The 20298-nt window shown below is 40.2% G+C and overlaps 3 protein-coding genes across 4 annotated transcripts in view; 2 read left to right on the forward strand and 1 right to left on the reverse strand.

The window, feature by feature from the left end:
• Positions 1–1640: 1640 nt before the first annotated feature.
• LOC144631324 (myotrophin homolog) lies at positions 1641–7369 on the forward strand. The gene is made up of 4 exons (XM_078489734.1): positions 1641–1853; positions 2401–2514; positions 4965–5048; positions 6825–7369. The coding sequence occupies exons 1-4, from the start codon at positions 1776–1778 to the stop codon at positions 6927–6929; spliced, it is 381 nt and encodes a 126-aa protein (XP_078345860.1). The 5' UTR covers positions 1641–1775; the 3' UTR covers positions 6930–7369.
• LOC144631297 (uncharacterized) lies at positions 7271–18631 on the reverse strand. 2 transcript variants are annotated; one of them, XR_013566709.1, is made up of 11 exons: positions 17796–18631; positions 15994–16203; positions 15181–15344; positions 14718–14880; positions 13080–13231; positions 12578–12650; positions 12119–12184; positions 11314–11487; positions 10457–10620; positions 7561–8191; positions 7271–7406 (listed from the first exon to the last, which is right to left on the reverse strand). XR_013566709.1 is itself a non-coding variant. In XM_078489706.1 (10 exons), the coding sequence occupies exons 1-10, from the start codon at positions 18375–18377 to the stop codon at positions 8008–8010; spliced, it is 1932 nt and encodes a 643-aa protein (XP_078345832.1). In that variant the 5' UTR covers positions 18378–18631; the 3' UTR covers positions 7525–8007. The 2 variants fall into 2 exon arrangements, 1 of the variants encoding a protein (XP_078345832.1); XM_078489706.1 differs by lacking the exon at positions 7271–7406 and having other exon boundaries at positions 7525–8191.
• Positions 18632–19716: 1085 nt separating this feature from the next.
• LOC144633102 (uncharacterized) overlaps positions 19717–20298 on the forward strand; it is a 6129-nt gene continuing 5547 nt past the window's right edge. The window contains exon 1 of the mRNA XM_078491895.1: positions 19717–19853. Within this exon, the coding sequence (XP_078348021.1) occupies positions 19751–19853 (103 nt within the window). The 5' untranslated portion in view covers positions 19717–19750. The remainder of the gene's footprint in view (positions 19854–20298) is intronic.

Here is a 20298-nt window from a genome sequence, read left to right on the forward strand (position 1 = left end):
GGGCTTACAATCGTAATATATTATCTTTCTATAGAGCCATCACTGAGTATGGCCCATGGGTTTATATTCGGGTGTGCTCATTTGGGTCTGAGGTTTAGGGAAATTATTTTTTGGGGGTGGGGGGCTTGTTTTCGGAATTTTACCGTGTGTGTCCAATTAGCCAGTTTAAATTAAATTTGGGTTTTAGCTGATAAGCAAGTCAGATCAGAACGATAATTAAATTTCAATAACAATCATTTGTTTGGAAAATTTCTTTTTATGCTATGACACTTAAAGAAGATCTGCGTCAACCAAGTCCACTTGTACTACAATCATACGTACGCGAAAATTTTCATGACGGACTCTTTTTTTGCCGGTCGACTTAAACTTAACACTAAAAGCTATTAAAAAGTATCAGATACATTTGGAAATCTTTTGGGCATATCTTTCCTTCTGTCAGATTCCCGGTGATATATAAAATGTGTGCCAGCATGTTGAAAGTCCAATTATATATCGGGTTCCTAATTTCACCCTGAAGTTCATGGCGGAAAAATAAGATACTACTCCCAATCAAGCGTAATTTTAAGCGCTGTATTTATGCAAAAGAAAGACGTGAACCTTCAAATCTGGGGAGCAGACCTGGGGACGTAGAATATCACCCATACATTCTAGCTAGCAAAACTCAGTCGAGCTCTGAGAGTAGACTATCACTGCCTTGAGATTAGACACTTGTTACAGATGTTATGAAAAGGAAGTATACATCAAATACTTAAGATTTGTCTTGATTGTAGATATCGTTTTAAGTCTTTAAATTCTTGAGATTTGAAAGAGGGATATCTACATATAGAAAATTTTTGAAACCTCTGTAAAAGCAAAACTGTACACAAATATGCAGAGACGTAAAGGGGCGATGTGACCGACAGCACGTCTTGAAAAATTGAGCCTAAATTTTTCAACATGTTCGTTCATAATGTACATCCAACTCAATCTTTACCAACCTAATCAGTAGTGTTTCTATACCAAAAGGTTTCCTTCTATGGCAATGCAATTTTTACATTGCAAAGAAAAATTTCGTGACAGAGCTGTCTTAAAAGGTATAAACTGCTTAACTTTCGGTATCATTCTGGTGACGTATATACGCTTTTGTCGGACTCCACCTTCTTAATTCTCGCTCATGCAATGTTTTTGATGTCTGGACCTCTAAGTATAATATTAAAAGTTATTTTACCATATTGGGCCTGACTGACTCGAATCTATTCTGTAGCGCTTATCATATAGCCTTTCAAGGAAATTTTTTCCCAACTGCAAGGCGTCGTGACGTCACAAAAGAAACAGCAAAGCGACGTGACATTAGATAAGCTATCTTGGACTCACCCTGTGTTCGTTAATAAACGTTCTAATGATCTTCACTCGACGCCTTGTCAGTAAATAACAGATTTATTTCATGTCCCAATGAACAAATTCACTTCATCACAAGGAATCGTCCCTCTATATATTCATACCTCTGTGATATTTATTTGTTTACACGCGAGGAAACAAAACTCATTAATGTCCTGTCCGCCATAAAAGAAAAACAAAAAAGTTTACAATGCGATCCTTTATCTTGACATTCAATCAAAATTGTATGGCTGAGTGCTTTTCGTGGCATGCATGACCTGTGCTTAAAGAATTTAATAAATAGCGCTGCAAACAATCTCACTTAGAACGCCGTACGTGAATATATCTGTTAGTTAGTTCGCCGACATCCGACGGTGCCCAGAAGAACTTTTCGACGCTTTTTAACAATTTTTAGCATCATGAGCGCCAGTGAAACGTTTATACTAGCTATCCAGTCTGGGGACTTGGCCTACGTAGAAAAGCACCTTAAAAGACCAGTAAGTATTGCATCTGTTGTTCAAACTGCGAGAACCAAGTCGGAATAGACGCGGCAAAGTTGTTACGGCTCACATTGGCGCTTGCCTCTGTTTGCTAATGCTCTTAAATTAGGGATGTTTGCTGTGTAAAACTACATTAAGCTACTGTATTTAAAGTCTAGGAGTGCGACACGACGATAAAAGAACTTGCATGAACCCAAAATTTTTAACAGTTTACTCGAAATATTTCAGCAGTTGAACGAGACTGATAACTGGCCGAGCTAGTAAGTATTGTTTAGAATGAAATCTGTTGAGCTCTCTGGAAAGACGTAAACTGTTTACAATATGTGTTAGAGTGATGGATACAGAGTTTCATTTAGTGTCGTGTAAGGGGAGGGGGGGGGGTGTGTATTCTTTGCAGAAGTGATTTATCACCGACTGTAGGCTCTCGGAAACTCGTTCTTTTTTAACAAAAGGTTATTCAAGGACTCCCCCCACCGGCCTCGTTACCCCACCCTTCCACCCCCTTGCATTTATTTCTGTAACAGTTTCACTCGTTGTTTTGTAGGGAACTGAAATTAACGCTGAAGTAAGACACGGACGCAACGCACTCCATTACGCCGCAGATGCAGGCAAAGTTCCGATCGTTAGGTTTCTGTTGGAAAATATGGCCATCATAGACGTAAGGGATTGTTTCTTGTGTAGCTAATGGCAGTATAATGTCTGATTATAATCTTCTAATTACAGACGTCTCAGAGCTTGGCTTAGGTTGCTGGCGGGCTTTGTCGGGCCTTTATGAGCTGCAAACAACTGATAATGGGCTAGTCATGTTTTAATTGCTTGGGTCATGGCAAACTAAAAATTTCAAATCTTTTTTTAGCTGAGTTGATCTGAAAAGCGTCTCGGAAATTAATCCAGTTGTTAACAGACCACCCCCTCAAGGTCCTCAAAGATACTACCTTGATATATAAAGCAGGATAGTCTTGTCTTTGTCTAAACCATTAATCCGTGAGTGCAATTTGTTTGACCCCTGGCGAAAACCATTGATACAGAAGACTACGGTACTTGATTTGCTGAGACGTAAACGCGTGATTCAGTCGAACCACACACCTACTTTGGGTGTGGTTTGCTCTAAAGTAACAGAATAATCAGAACGAATTTCCGTGCAGTATGAACGTAGACAAGTGTTCTCATAGGACAATATTGGCCAGTATTAGCAGTATTTTTGCTTTCAATTAAGTGCATTTTGTTTCAAACAATTTTGTACAAAATATTACCATCTAACCTTTCCACAACTAAGCATTTTATTTTGTCGCAGACTGAGTCTCAAAATAGCAGTTCATCGACAAAAATACATCTCGGGTTAATTAGAGTCAGACAAGTGTGATGCAACCTCTAATTTGCCTGATGATAAAACTCAATTGAGACAATATACAGGCCTTTTTCAGCAATTGGTGAAAAAGAAGGGGAAAGATCGTCGAAAATGTTAAAATCGTACAAGTATGCGTCAAAAAAAGGAATTTGCCCTTTTCCTATTCTCCTCTTTGAGCATTAGTGACGCTTCCTTAACCCTTTCACTCCTAAACGCGCATTCAGGCGCTATTTGGAGGTGCAGTCATTTATTCACTTGTGACGTCATCAATAAGCACGTCAGTGGTGTTTCGTGATAAGAATCTGACAGAGCTTGGATCGACCTTTCTACAGGACTGTTCATTTTGAATATCGGTTGCATTCTGATTCTGACGGAGCTAATCAAAGAAAACCACAATCCATTTTTGGTGCAAAATCGTTGCTTAAACAGGCCAGTACACCTGTAATTGGTCAAGGTCCCCTTTTCAGTGTTTTCCAATGATAACGTCAAAACTTTTTTGGCCAAAAGAAAGGATATGAAGAGTAGAAACTTAAAGTAAGGAGAATAAGAAGGCAGAAAAAAAAGGAAGCAAAAGGGGCAAAAAAAAAAAATTTGGAACGGTTCAAATTTTGGCTTATGCGCATGCACCAAAGTAAAATATGGTGCGTTTTTACACAGAATCTTTATCAAAATGTTGCTGAAGTGTAAAAAAGATCTTCTTTAGCAAAGTTGAGGTAAATTCAAGACCGTAGTACCAAAATTTCAGTTTAGCGGCTAAAAAAAGCGTTTTTTTGGGAAAATTTGGGTGTCAAAGGGTTAAAACCTAAAATACTTTAAACGTGCTATTTGTGCTATGTTTGCTCTTCAAACAGTTCTAGGATTCACGCCGCCATCTTGTATTTTCGATTCCCCTCGCTTTCACAATGCATTGCAACATAGTTAGTACTAGTAGAGTATTGCAAGAATAGGGTTGTCAGGTAACCCAGTCACATTCAGTTAAGTATCACGTGATGTGATCCACACGATCTCTTTAACAATAAATCGTGTCTGTTCTAAATTCGGTGCCGTTCACTTATCCCTAGGTAGAAATATCGCAAATAAACCGCGGTGAAATGAAAATATTCCAGTCAATATGTTAAAAAAGAAGCATTTCCTCGCATTCATTTCCATTCATCAGTTAGGGGGAAATGTTCGAGGTTAATGACGAAACCCCGCCTCCGTGACCGAACTAAACCCGCGATGTTCGTCCGATAAGTTGCTAAGCAACATGACATATTTGTTCGAACGATTGCTTTCGCAAGTGCTCACGGTGTTCGCGCTCGCGCTAGTTTTTGATTGGATGAAATAATTCGGAAACTCTTCGAGTGCCTCAACAAATATTTGCCAAAACTACTAGCACTTATTCCCCCGACTGTCATGCACTCAGGTAATACCGTAAAAATCCGGTTATAAGCCCCCCCGGTTATAGGCCCATCATTATGGAAACAAAAAATACATCCGATTATAAGCCCCCCCGGATATAAGCCCCCCTCTACCGGACGACAGTACTAAATAGGGCTAAATGTTACTTTATTATGCGTTTTTAACTAAAAAAACGTATTTCCATCAACACTCCCGTGGTTCGTTTCGAAACGTTTTTTTCATTCCGCTTATAAGCCCTCCCGGATATAAGCCCCCTCCGCTTATAAGCCCACTGAAAACCCCTTACGAAGTTGTATAAGCCCAGGGCTTATAACCGGAATTCTACGGTATGTCATTAATTTATTTCTTTTCTGTTCCAGTACCAAGATATAGACGGCATGACTCCACTCATGGCTGCCGCTGACAAAGATCATTTTGCTACAGTAGCCTTCCTCTTGGAAGAAGTAAGTGAGGGGTAGTACATAATTTCCCAAACGTTTAGGAAAAATGTGTAGCAATTGTACTTGGAGTAAGACTGCATATAATGTCCCGAGCGTTTAGAATAAATGTGAGCGCTCGAGCTTCCTTACACACGAAATTCTTGCATTTTCGGCGAAAATTTCAGTGATGTCGAGAAAAGCAAGTGGCTTAAGTAATAAATCATTTTAGAGCTATAATATTAATTAGATATAAGCCCATAGACATATTCGGGGGGGGGGGGGTTGCGTCTGAGATTTGAAGAAGGAGTGGGGGGTGCGGCTTTTGGGGGTATTCTCGATGAAGCTTTTTTCCCGCCAATTTTTACAGAGAGTGAACTGTCTTAGTTGTGACCCCGGCCAGGGCTAGAACCCAGACCCTTCGCTCTGGAGTCCAGTGAGCTAACTATTAGGCCACCCGTAAAAGTTTTAGTATGTAGGTCTCAAATGTCCCAAAGTGAATTATAGAAAATACAGTTGACTCCCGATAACTCGAACCTCCAAGGGAAATTGAAAATGGTTCGAGTTATCGGGAGTTGAAAACAAATTACCGGAAATAAGGAAAAAAGGGTGTTTACTGATTTTCTATTCATAGAACAGTGTAGACCAGTGTACATTTTAAATAAACAATTTTAATTAGAGTATAGATAAGCCGAAAGAGAAAGGAACAACATTTCTCTAAATAACTGTCAGGTATACATCAGAACGTAACGTAAAACAAAGCAAATTTAATAGCTGCGACCTTTGCAGGTTTCAAAGATAGCAACGCTAGTGCTATAGGCTACTGCTACAGAGTTTATGCGATTTACTTTTCGAGAAATAGTCAGTTAACTCACCCTGGCGATAATCCTTTAAAGTTTTCTAAGGTCGGATTTGGAAGAATCGCTATCAACCTCCACAAATTTTTACATTTTTACCCGGGCCTCCACAAAGGAACTGAACGTCTGTATGGCGTGGCACAGTTCGTGTTTTGAGGGGCGTTTTAACTCGTGTACGTTTATTTCAAAAAATTTTCGATGTTTTGGACTACAGCACGCCGTTTGTTTTGACTTGTCATGTATTGAGGGTAAAATTATATAGAAAATGACCTGAAGGAAAACGAAAGTTGGTTCGAGTTAGCGGGAGATTCGAGTTATCGAGGGTTCGAGTTACCGAGGGAAAAATTACAGTAAATGTATAACGGAAATCCAGAGGAAATCGATTTTGGTTCGAGTTAGCGCCCCCGGGGGGGGGGGGTACTCAAAAAAGTTTTATACGGGGAGGCTCCGCCCCAGGTTCTAACCCCTTACCCTTTTATATACCATTTTTGACAGAAATTGTACCCCTTTCGTATACCTTTAACTGAAAAAGGTACCCCTTTCATATACCTAAGAGACATGGCGTGGACTTAAAATACGACGTTTTTTTTGTCATTTTTATGTAGCGCTTAATAAATTAAAATAATACAGCCATAAATTGCCTCTGTTCGAAATATTTTAATTAAAGGCCTTTTTAAATAGCCAAATGACCGTGATTTCCATACCCTTTCATATACTTAAACTCGTGAAATCCCTACCCTTTTATATACCTGAAGCCTGAAAAAAGGTACCCCTTTCGGGCGGAGCCTCCCCGTATAGGCCATTATAGGGAGTACCCCCCCCCCCGGGGGGGTTAGCGCCGAGGGTTCGAGTTCGGGAGTCGACTGTACTTTGAAAAATGTAAGGAAAATTTCACTGCAAACATCTTTCTTCTTCTAATGACTTTCTGCTTTTCCTTTGTCAACAGGGCGCTGACCCAAAAATAGAAGACGAAACAGGGAAAACTGTTTTTGATATTGCCAAAGACAAGAATTTGACAAGGATCATGGAACTCTTAAAAAACAAAAAGTAGAACTTATACGAGTAGAACGTATCGCCTTTTAAGTGGCCTTTCTTTGACTAAATGAAGTCCTTTTAATAAGAAAGTTTTTTGTCAATTTTTGTTTTGTTTTTTGCTTGTTTGTTAAGATTTTCTAGTAAACTATACCGGCGAACGACCTCTGTTGCCACTCTCTAAAATATTCTGATTACTCTCTTTTTGTTGGTTTTCAACTGTCAATCAAAGGGCTTACAAGCTCTTTGATTGGACAAGAAATGAAAAAAGCAGTAACGCTCAAGCAGTTCTGTAACGTTTAACTAGAAAAAAAAAAAACGAAAATCGTGGTTTATTTCCTACGAAAATTGGTGAAAAATGTTCAACAAACCAGCATTTTGACGATAATTTTATTTGCGTAGTTTACTATTTGTTGTAAGTTTATTTGTAACATGTGAAAATAAATTTTAGATAGAACGTTCGTTGTTGAGATGCTGTCGACAAAACCGGCTCTTACTTCGTGTAGAAGACACAGTTCACCTATAACAATAGAGAACAAAAGGACAAAAGAACGAGGAATATAATAAAAACAAAAGGTTTGCGATGCAGTATTCTATTGTGACGTGTTCTGTGCTTCTACACGAAGAAGGAGCCACAAAACCAGTAGAACTACAATCCAAATCAAAAGTATTGGGACAATTTACTTTTCGGCAACAAATGTTCTTTCACCTCACCCTCCCCACCCCTAACACAATGTCGATGTGGAGCCATCCGACTTTGCCACAACGTTTAAGAGGAAAGGGAATTTTGCTTATTTTCATTTTAAATGACAAACTTCCAGGGTACAATCCATTACGCGTCGCCCTAAAAACTGTGATAGCCGTCTTAAATGATTTTGACATCCTTGTTTACTTTCACAAAGCTCAACAAGAAAGAAGTTAAGACAGCCATTTCCATATTGGAAATGACAAGAAAAGTTTCGGCAGGGCGTGATTCTACCATTATTAGATCATCTGATTATCGCGAATGTCGCACAGAAACCTATTTCGTATGTTGTCGGCTGGCTGTACAAGGGTACCGCGCAGTATCGACCATAATATTGCTTTCGTCATTGCTTTCACGTTCCTTGTTGGCTCCCAGCCCTCGCCGTCCAACCTGAGGAGCCCTTTTCTGTAGCTGACACATGCGCAATAAAGCGTCCTGCTTTTGAGTCCATAACATTCCGTACAACTTTCTTTCTGTAGTCTAGCCACTCCTCGGCCGCTAGGTAATCTCGATACAGCTCCTCATCTGTAAGACATCTATTGAAAAAGAGAAAACGAAATACTTGAATCTGGGAGAAAATGAATATTGATACTTACCAAGTTGACTTAATAGCTCAAATTTTATACTAGTAATAGTTCTCACTATAAAGCAGCCCCCGCCTTTTTATAATTTGTTTTACAGCAATAATCTAGGATTAGTGGAATCTTTTTGTGGCCTTTAAAATAAGGCTTCTTTTTTACTGTGCCATGTACGTCAAGACATTGTTTTGTCTTTTTGCTGCGGAATTTCTTGTTGTGTGACACCATTGCGTCCTAAAAATATTCACAAATTCAAGTCGAATATATTACCTAACGCGCGGAAATAACACCTAGCGGAAATAACACATAACACATTATTCGTGGTGACAACACGCAAGATTATTCCCGGGGTTATAACATTCACAATTAACTTACAATAATTGCCAGTTCAAAAAGCCTAAAAATTCCACGAGTGACAAAATATGGCACATTCAAAGATTCGAGAAGACAATTTTTGATCCTTGTTCAAACCACTTTTTGGATCAAATAATCTGACAGTTTTTGTTAGCGAAACGAATTACCCCCGAGAGCAAACCTTAACGCTCGAACCAGCTCTTGGAACACACGTAGCCAAGAACACGAAACCAATTGCTTGAAATCTTTTGACGTATTACTAACAACTGCTTCAAATATCACTTAACACAACCAAAGCAGAGAAACCACTCGAACAAATCTGTGAACACGCGAAAGCCAAATATCGGAGTAATGAACGTGCGAGAAATACCAAAACACGCATCAGTCTTTTAAATACCGTTCTAACCTAAGATAGGGATTTTCATTTACCGCTACCCCCCGTTATCGTGACGTCATAATACCCATAACTCCTTCGATAATCTTCTGCTTATACGTCATCATTACCCAAAGATGCTTTGCGGCAAAACGTCATCATTACCCTAGATTCCTCGCGGCCTTTTTCGAGCAAATCGAGATTTTTTCTGGTATACATACCGTATATTTCGACTGTAAGTACATTCTCTATATATACGCGCAAGCTACAATGTATGCCTCCTCGGGCTTTCGCCTCTGGGCGAAAGCCCTGCGGGGGCAATTATGGCTGTTAAACAATAGCATCTGAATTTAACCACTTCCATGGTTTTTGGCAATCTTATCCCCAGGCTCTTTCATCGTTCAAATCAAAGATGGCGACTAGACCAGACGTTCTTTGGTTTTGAGCGTCGAGCCAGGAGACCCAGGAGAAAGAATTTCTTCTTTTGTGTCTAATTTTTTTTGTTTTCTTTCTTCTAAAAACCTCATTTTTCACCTTTTCAGGAACAAGGAAAAACGAGACAAGGCAAGTTAAAACAACTAAGCTAATGAATCAAACGCCCGGGTTTATTTTCGCTTATTGTTGAACATTGCAAACTACTTCAAACCTCTTTCACTCATTAAAGGGATACTGTCACGGGGATTTTTCTGCTTTTCAGTACAAGTACTAAAATTGGCGAAGTACTCTCGCTCGTACACGAAATGCGCCTAGAACATCAAAATGAAGACAGAAGTACATGATCTAGATTATATACTTCTCATGAAGATATAAGGTAAATTGTTGTTGAAGGAAGTGGGGAGCCGTTATTAGTTTTTAGCTGTTTTTCCAGGTCACAAGGGCAGAACTTGAAAAAGTCAGCCTTACTTTCTCAAGTTGAGATCTAAAGTTCCTGGTAGCACCGCAATAGTATCACTTGTTTATAGCCTCAGTACACCGGCATAGTAGTTTTTAACAAAACTGGACCACTATTTATAAGTTTCCATGCGTCTTTTTAAAAGTTCTTGTATTTTGTCCCTTCAAGATGATTTCCAGCCCGTGCTGCGCAATCTCCGCCTGCAATGTTTGTGAGCCTCACAAACAGAAGAATGTTTACTAGCAAATATAAAAATTCCGGGACAAAACTTACCCTTTTTCTTCATTATTAACGCCAGATATCCTTGCAAAACAATAATAACGAGTAAAAGAAGCTCGACGGTATTTTAAACGGACGTTTTAGCTCATCGTGAATTCTTGAACGAAACGATCCGTAATGGCGAACTAAAAAACTTCATGTACGCTATCACCGAAGTGTAACGTTTCAACGAATTCAAAACAAAAATGAAAACAAACCCTGAGTCTGCGCAGTACGGACTGGAAATCATCTTTAAAGTTCCTTAACTGGCCTGTCTTATTAACAATGTGGTTCATTTTTCCCTCGATCATTCTCTAATGGTGATATACATCTGTCCAATTCAAACCTGTGTTTTGGGCAGAAGTTTTCTTCAAATTCCTCCATATGTCCCCTGGGACTCAATTCAATGACTCTCCTCTTGGGAACTTTAAGCACCCGTACTCCTGCGCTGACTAGGATGTTACCCGGCCCTGTTGTGCCGACAGCACCAACTTGAAGTGTTGTTAGATCCTAAGAGAGAAAAGTGAGCAATCGATCTTATAATTGGAATACATGGCAATGCGTCGCTAGCCACAAATCCACAGTTATAACATACCAAACTCCATAAAAAGTCAAAAACTTTCCAGATTGTTAGTTTTTCACTCATTCTCGTCCCCATAGGCCGCGATCGTTTGATCAGGATTCGTGCTTGATTTATCTTGTCTCGTCCTTATATTTTGATCATGATGTGTCCACCACTTAGATTTGACGAAAAATCGAGGATGCCAGAGGGCACAATTCTTGGTGCTGACCAAAATGATCGCGGCCTCTAGAGACGAGAATGCTCCCCACATCGGAATGGTTTCAAGACCCATTTTAAAAATAAAATCTCCTGACAATGTATAGAGTGGTTTTCACTTGAATGTCAAAAGTAATTCGCGTTTGCATTGGCTTTGCATTACTAAGCTTAAAAAATTCGTGCCATTTTGTCGACCAATCAGAAGTAGAACCAAAACCAATCATCGCTCACACATTTTCTTTCCGCGCTTCACGCCCGGCTACACGTATTTGCTCCGAGATTTGACTGGTTTTCTGGATTGTCTGTGTCCTTTGTGATTAGCCAGAATGGTTACTTTGGTCTTGGTGTTAACACTGTCAATCGAGAATCGCTCTAAAACAAAGACCAATAACCCCGTCCAACGATTTTGAGCCTTTCAAACCTACCCAAGAATCTCCTGGTTGTAATGACCCCACGTTGATGTAGCATGTATTAGATCCTTTTTTGCGAGGAAGCGCTGCGATTGGTCGAGGAAGGGGTCGCTGCCCGTATAAGTTAATTATGACGTCAGATTTAAGAACAGCCTGCAAATCAACTCGCCGTAACATCTCTATTTTGCCCTGCAAAGAAATCATAAAAGGTGAAGATCGATTCGTCATTTGGGGAGAATATGAAAAGTTTTCGCGTTGGTGGTTGGATAAGACGAAACATATATCTGTCGTAATTTGATTTAGCTACAGTATAGAGTTGAACGTGTTTGATTGAAATATAGGTGCGTGATTTCTCTGGGTACCAGAGGTTTTTTCTTGCGCGCGGTATATGGTAGAACACTTCGGGCCCGAAGCGGGATTGGTCGTAAGCATCGGCACATTAGCTTATGTTTGATAGGGCCTAATGAGCCCCACCAACCAGAGGTGAAATAAACTAAATAATGAACGATTATTGCTATTATTAACGAAACGAGTAGTCCAAGACCAACGCAAGAAATCCGCTGGCACCTAGAATAAAGCGTGGTGGATCGAGTTATCCTCTAGCCTGCGAATACAGCCGCCTCTCATTCGCGTCCCGCAACGAAGAACGCGAATGAGAGGCGGCTGTATTCGCAGGCTAGTTATCCTCCTTTTGAAGTGATTTTAGGGTCGCTCAGCGCAGCGGCTAAACTTAAGGAGCTCGCCCCGTCTGCTTTTACTTGTCACAATCGATGTTAAGTACGTTGGTAAAAGAGTACGACTTGCTTATTTCTCGTCTTACCTTGATTATAAAGTAAATTGACTCCGAGGCTGTCGAATCTATGTCGACTAATTTCCCATAAGAAAACTGTAAAAAGAGAAAAAGAAAAAGCTGAATGTCTAAAAGGCGTGACATACCTACGTTCCATTTGCAGCCGTTTTTAAAAGCTGCCTCACAAAACCGCTGGAGGTAGGTCAAACCTGTATGCAATACAGTATATCAGTGCAGATGTCTCGTTTGATCGGAGGTTCGTTGAGAAATCAGGTCCAATTGTGTAGAAAACGCGGGACTGTTGATCGATCATCAACAAGGACGACCTCCAAAAATCGCACTAAATATCTACCCCGCCCCCTTCCCTTAATCTAGTTTATAAAGATGCCCTACAATTCGACAAAATATCATCCGTAAGGTACTGAAAACGTTTTTACTGCAAGTTGAATAAGGGGTTTTCCCTTAATTATTATAAGTTCTCTTATATACCTCTCTGATATGCGAACGAAAGCTCAAGGGTCGTAACAGGTCTTCTCCCCAGCCATGAAACAAAGAATGACTCCTGAAAATAAACAAAAATGTTAAAACTGCAAAGCCTCTAGGCTCATAGGGCCAAAAAGAGGTGAAGTTGACTGCTTGCTCAAGGCCCGTTATCAAAAGATTCTTCGATCTTTTTGCCAACTCTACCAATGAAAGCCCTATTCCATACCAACGAGAACCTAAGGCAAGGGCCCCTTCACTAAGTTTTCGCCCCTGTTTAAGAAGTCCCATATCCTCCCCTCCCCCTCCCCCCCCCACCTCTCCACCGCCCATTTCAGCTCTTCTACACTAGCCACTAAAATCTCCACCCTATTTCAAACTAATAGCTCCACTATACTGATACATTGCACATATGCATAACCATGTAGCTTACAGATATAAAGGTGTGCCCCTCCCCCGATAGGTCAGAGGCTTAAAGTGCTAATCGATTACGTGCTTAGGTAAGTCTCACCTCATAACACGGAGTTTTTCTTCGTATTCGCGTTGAAACACGTCAGGACAATATTCCAAGATGGTCTCCCTGTTCACCACCAGAACTTCGACTCGTTCACGACATATGATTGTAGCCGTTCGTCTTGCTTCTTCTGAGATGAGTGCGATTTCCTATAACGCAAAGACTGTTTAACGATCCATTGGTACCTTGAAGCTTCTTCGTACCCTTTGTCTCGGATGTGACGCTAAACCATTACGGAGTACCTAGCATTTTGTTGGGTTACCTCAATCGTTAGTATAGCCAATTAATGTCAAAATAAAAATTCTCATAACTGTTCTTAGTGCATTTCTTACAGCAGGAGTTGGGAGACGTTGTTAAACATCTGGTTATACTTTGGTTTCTCTTTCTTTTCACGTTGAAGTATGCATTTACAATGATAGGGAGAAACATGAGGGTCTTAATGGGGTGGTGGCTTTTACGGTTAACGGTTAAAATTTTTGCTTTTTTACGGCTAATTTATTTTCATAACGGTTAACAGAAGTTAAAAGTTAATTTTCATTGTTTTAAAAAGTTAAAAATTAATTTCCATTATTGAAAAACATATTTTAGGTCTCAGGGCCATTCTGGGACGATGAAGTGAACTAGTTTGGTGTATTTATAATCACTGACCGATTTTTTACGGTTAACATATTTTACGGCTAAGGGTTAAAATTTTCCAATTTTTACGCCTAACGGCTAAATTTTTGGCCGTTTTACGGTTAACGGTTAACCCCATTGAGACCCTCAAACATTCGTTAACTTAACGTATCACCCTCGCGATGCGTGACGTCACTAAATACGGTCCCTTCATGATTTACAATTTTCTGTGAGCGAATAATCAAGGCATAGCGGAGTTCACTATTTCCTTACGGAAAACGAGGGTACATAGGATAGCAGGGATGTTCTTCAATTCGATACAATACAATACAATACAATTCAATTCAAAAATCGAGGATGATTTTACTTTAAATTTGCCCGACATTTCGTTTGGAACTGCCAACAAACAGACATAGATAAAAAGGTTTGTTTTACAAAGCAAAATATATCGGGCAATTTTATTTATTCTTTTCTTTGTATACCGTATTTATTCGATTAAGCGCCCAACCTCGAATAAGCGCCCACCTCGAATAAGCGCCCACCCTGAAGGTAGGAAAAGTTAACTAGCGCCCAGCCTCGAATAAGCGCCCACCCCCCACCCCACAAAAAACTGAAGTGCACAAGAGGAGCATTGATTATTGAAATTGACTAAGTACTACTAAGAAGACTTCCCCTATGACCGAGGTTTCTTAGTATTTTACAGAACCTTTCAATGAACAGTTAAAATTCTGCTTTGGTACATCTTTACGTTTTGTTATTATTTATTGTATTGTTACAAAAATAAACTTACTATTTGCTGAAAATCGCAAAAATTTAATAAGCGCCCAGCCTCGAATAAGCGCCCACCTCGAATAAGCGCCCACTCTCAAGGTCCAAAAATTTAATAAGCGCCCAGGGCGCTTAATCGAATAAATACGGTACTTCAATCTTTGTTTTGTTCCGGGAAGGATCACTTTGTCGTTTATTTTTTTTTTAATATTTTGCACTGTATAACTATGGAGTAAGTAAATGATACTTTACCCCAAACGCTTCGTTCTTCTCCAATACGTCCACAGTGTTTGTGACGTAAACTCCCGTCTTGTAGTCCTTCCGCGTTATCGTAACGGAGACTGAGCCCGAGACTATAAAGTAGAAACAGTATCCCGGATGACCTTGCCGAACGATGATCCTTCTACGTTCAAAGCTGTAATACAGAATAAAAAGCTGGTTTGGTCAAACAAAAAATACCCATTGAAAAAGAAGTCACGTGTAATTGTAACGTCATCAGAAAACGTCATGTTGCTTAGCGACCTCCCTTTACCAACGGCCGCAGGCTAAAGGCCACGTGACAGGGTTTTACAAACGTCTATGCTGACCGACGCCCAGGCGTTTATTCGATCATTTATGGTACGAAGTTAATTATTAACTACAGTTTGATTTCGCGTATTCTACGGAAAAGTTCAATGCATAACACAACACTTACACCAAAGTCAAAAATTCTCACCAGGTGTATGTCATGGTCTGACACAAGTTTCGTTGTGCTTCGCGCGAAAACTTTCCAAAACTCTTCATTCCTCGCAGCAAAGTTACAAGCTTGTTCATTTCAGCCTCGGTTCTATCATCGGGCTTTTTGGCGCATATCAAGCGAGCCCAGAAGGGAAAGTGAAGCTGTGAAGTAATATTAACGAAGTAACATTAGAAAAAAAGCTAGATCACGTTCTTAGACTCTAGTTTCATGGGAAATAGGGGCATGGTCACTTCGTCCCTTTTTAAGGTATTTGAAATTAGCGCGACTTAAATTTACACGAAGGGTAGGAAAAATTTCTTCCCAATAAATTAAAGGAAATTAACACGAAAGAGGGGATTAACATTTCAAAATGAAGAAAATTAACGCGACGCACACAAAGAAAGAAAAAAAATTTGAGACAACAAGAACAAGTTTATTTCAACACTAGGCGTATAAGCCGAGACGGAAACAATGTTCATGGTACTTTTCCTAAGCGTAAGGGTCAGTTAAGCAAAGGAATCAGACCGCTTCCGCTTCGAGCGTTGTTCACAGTTTCAGTGATACCGGCAGATTTCCACCCTGTTAAAATTTCGCTTTTTCCCAGGAGTCAAGAACGTCTGGACTGTATCGAGAAATTGGGGCCAAAATAATGGAAATTAAGTTCGCGGAAAATAACGCTTTACTTAAATAACGGCGCCGAAATTAACGTTAACAAAAATTAACGCGATTTTTTTTAAAAATTCGCGTTAATTTCATGAAGCATTAACTTCCTATAATAAGGTATACTTACAAATTACAAAGATGGTTTACCGTATTATCCCTGGAGAAAAGGTGCTTATTAAACGTGATCGGCATTTCTTTAATCGGAGTTGGTTTATCGTCGTTTCCCGGTAGCATGTCTCTGATGTAGTAGAAATCATACTGCCGTGATTTATCCTGGTCTGCATATCGCCTGATGCTGAGACAGAGAGAACTGAAAATACGAATCAGGTAAACTGCACGACGAAACCTTGCCAGAACCTGAATAGGAATAACAAAAGGAAACCAAGTGTCAATATCGATTTAAAGAAGTTTATAAAGTGCTAGCGTGAGGCTTAGACGTTCTGGTCTCAAGCTCTCAAGACCGACGTCTCAGATTAATATGAAGCTAAAAATTTCCCTGTGACTGGTTGTAAGGTAGCTAAGTCTGCGTTCAAGCCTAGTGGCCCATCAGGCCGGAGCTTATCCCGGTTTCCGTAGCATGAAGCGACTAGGAGTATTTCTACTCTCCCCTGGATGGGATGCTAGTCCATCGCAGGGTTACCCCGCAGCATAAAATTCGCCGGTACCCATTTATACACCTGGGTGAAGAGAAGCACTATGAGAGTAAAGTGTCTTGCCCAAGAACACAACGCAGTGCCCTGGCCAGGGCTCGAACCCGGACCGCTCGATCCGGAGTGCAGCGCACTAACCATTAAGCCACCGCGTATTCCACTTTTTACTGCTTGTACCAGCGCGCGCGTGGAAGAGTTAACCAATCAGAGACACGAAACGGGCAAGGTAGTTCTGCGTCATCAACGTCATTTGGTGACCAATTGTCGAACAATTGCTAGAAATTTGGACAGTGATATTTACTCACAGTAAAAACGCATCGATTGATACGTATTTGACGTGGTTATTGTTTGCTGACCACTTTTCTCTATCTTTCTGTTATTCTGTTTTTCACCAAACTTTTCTGCCAATAAAGCAAACAACCACCCGTGCATCTGATTGGCATATGTCGGCTCTTTTGACGTCTCTGTCTGGCGTGTTTGATTGGTCAGTAAAGGAAATCTAACACAAAGATGTACAGACTGTCAAAAGAGCTTCCTTAATTTCACCTTTCATAGACAAAAACCCTGCCAAAAAGTAATGCAAACACTCAACAGACTGGCGACGGAATGGCGCTAATGCAAGGGCTGTAAATGAGAAGATTGAAAAATAGCTAGGATAATGAAAATAACCACCTCGAACTTATTTGATATCTAAGGCCCGGTTCAGACGCCGTACTTTTCATGAGCCGAACTCAATTCGAATTTGGACCGACCCAAATTGACAAAAGTACGCCTCTTGATTCAGACGCCGTACTTTTTGGCCGTTCCGAGGCCGTTCCTGATACAGTTCCAATAATTGAGGTTCACTGCTGGCAAAATACATTATAATAATTTATGAATTAGGATCGGCACATGAAAAGTACGGCGTCTGAATTAAAGCCGTTCCAAAGGCGTTCCACAGGCGAAATTCTCGGCCAAGCAAGGCGGGAAGAACGGGTGAGCCGTTCCAAATTGAAATAGCTGTTCTAATTTGATTCATACGCCGATCTTTTCATGTACTTAATTCAAGGAATTAGGTTCGGCTCATGAAAAGATCGGCGTCTGAACCGGGCCTTAGAATTTCGTTACTTTGTATAAAAGCTATGTTTTTTAATAGTCTGGAAGATGAATATTTTTAGATTGATCAGAGAGCGTAACCCCCCTCCCCTAGCCAAAGGGACCGGGAGGATTTAATAATGAAGTTAGCCAAGGGTTTCATTATAAATTAATCTATTTTTATTTTTTACTTTAGAAACGGGATTATCAGGAACACAAGCTCACCAGCTTTCGTTTTTCTTCTCTCTCTTCTTCATCTATCGCTGTTACCATTCCCTTAAAGCCGCGACCGAATTTTCCTTCCTTCTCCTCGCGGGAAGCTCTCTTTGTCAAACGCTTCGCAGATGCCTCGTCCACTGAGATGGAACGCCGAAGACTCTGTAAGCTAAAATAACTCGACCTTCTAGCCAAAAGGGGCTTTGAATTCGCTTTCTTAACGGCCCTGTCTGAATCAGAGTCACGTCTCGGCTTGGTTCTCGGAGCACCGGTTGCACTCATAAGGCTTGATTTCGGACGAGGGAATAGTGATGGCTTAACCTGCTTCTTATTCGAGCTCGATAGCGGTCTTGTAAATAACAAGCCACTACTGCTAGACGAAATGGTTGAATCGTGTCTGGTTCGCCCACTGTCGCTATCCTTTTGATTTTCGTTTAACAAAAGACACTGTGACGTGCATCTTCGCAATAACCGTGCGCGGTTATTTTTGGTCCTCGTAAATGTTGCCTCGGGTCCCTTGCCACTCAATTCATGTGTAGCTCCTGCTTTTATTGAACCGCTTCCTTTCAAGTCCTTGAGAACCTCTTGCATGATGCCAACAACATCACAAATTTGATAGCATCGTTTAACTTAAATGGAGCCAAATGCTTTCAAATACTTCACTGCTTGCATTAGTCAGTCCGAAGTGTTCTTGCCAATGTACCGAAATACTTCCTTGTAAACAAGACAAACAAATTGCAACACAGCAACAGAAAATTCGCTCCCTCGCAAGAACAAACAAAACCAGCTATACGCCTTCCTATTCAAACAAATTTAGCTTCCACAATAACAATGATTCATGGCACAACCACGCAGCCCTAAAGCAATGTTTGACTTGGTGTTATAACTCAGCCATGTGGAACAACCAAATAAAGTGAAAGACTTCATTATGAAAGCCGTTGTAATTAGCGCTAATGCGGTTTTAATGAAACACGAAAATCAATCACTGTAGATATTCTTTCGATGGACGATAATTGATCGTCCAGAGCAAACGAAAAATGCCTGGTATTGCCAGAACTTTTGTTTTTTTGGTACGTGGATTAGCCAACGTGTTGGGTCGTAAATGTGCCCAGTGTTTTAGGAACAATGCCAAATAAAGCAGGTATTGAGAAAATTGGCGATGACATATGTAAATTACTCCTTTGTAAATTGCATAGATTTGTTAGCCTTTTTGAAGACAGCCAAGTCAAAAGCCCTGGATCAAGGAATTAACTTGAGGATACTTGAAGACCAATTAATACTCAAAGAAATATTATATATCGGGCTCGAAGAACACTTAACTTTCTTATTCCAAGCAATTTGTCCGCGCTCACATGATCTCAGACTGTTTTCGCGCAATTCAACAAAAATGTCCCTTTTAAAATCAAACCTGTCAATTTTAGCTAAAAGGTGAGCATAAGTTACTATAAACTGACATTTGTTGAAGTGTTTAGTTTATTTAAATCCACATGCAATCAGCTAGAAACTTTGTTATTTTGAAGTGTTTATCGTCGGTAATACATGGTAATATGTCGGCCAAATTTCGGTCAGACGTCGGTAATCTGTCAAGGCCTTCCGGTCCCGCTCGCTCAACTCGGCGCCAAATTTAAAAAACATATTGAAGTTATTTCCACGAAGCATTTGTAAAAAGTTTACGCACATGAAAATCATTCCTAGGTTTCTGTGAAATTTTGCGCGCTCTCACAAAGAAGCAATCTATCATCGATGGTCTTGACTTTCTCGATCGAAAGTGCAGGATGGGTTACAACATTAAAAATAAAAATCTTCAAGCATTTCTTGGCTCTTCGTATTCATTTGTCGAAGACAAGATCCTTGCTCGCGCACGTGGCATGCCAGCGCGCGCGGTAGAATGTCATCGACGACATTTTCAATTATTGCGTCAGGTTTTTATTTCAGACTGAATCAGTCGCGACACGATTGGAATCATGTCTTTCGACAAGGGAAAAATGAAAACGTTTGTGCTTTTTTGCTTTCTCGTTACCAGCGTAACTTGCCATACGGCTGCTTGCAATAGCATCAGCGAGGAAGGTAAGATTTGTTTCTTGGATTTTCTGTGACTACGTTTCGCGCTGAAAACAATTTTGACGAACAATCAACAGATTGGTAGCAAATGAGACGTGGAGAGAAAACATGTAAGCAGACTAATTTCGTAGTTTCGAAGGTAGTTGATATAATTTTTTCCTTGGGAAAAACTAAGCTGCTAAGTTTGAAGCCGAGTTGAAACAGTTAGAAGTTCTCAGATTACATAGAAAGTATTCATTTTCAAAATTCTTCAAACTTGCCTTTGGGGCATTTTGTTTCTTTTCATCTGTTCTTGTTGCTATGGATATTAGCCTCTGAAGTTTGCGCGCGCTTCACAATTCAAATTACGTCACTTTGTGTTTCGCTCCTTTTTCTGCGCGTTCTCAATACCCGATTCCCTCTATAGCGCGCGCCTACAGGGAATCACGGTAGTTGTATTCATCAAACCCTG

Source organism: Oculina patagonica, chromosome 12 (assembly GCF_052425735.1).
Source record: "Oculina patagonica isolate OP01 chromosome 12, crgOcupat, whole genome shotgun sequence".
Taxonomy (NCBI): Eukaryota; Metazoa; Cnidaria; class Anthozoa; order Scleractinia; family Oculinidae; genus Oculina; species Oculina patagonica.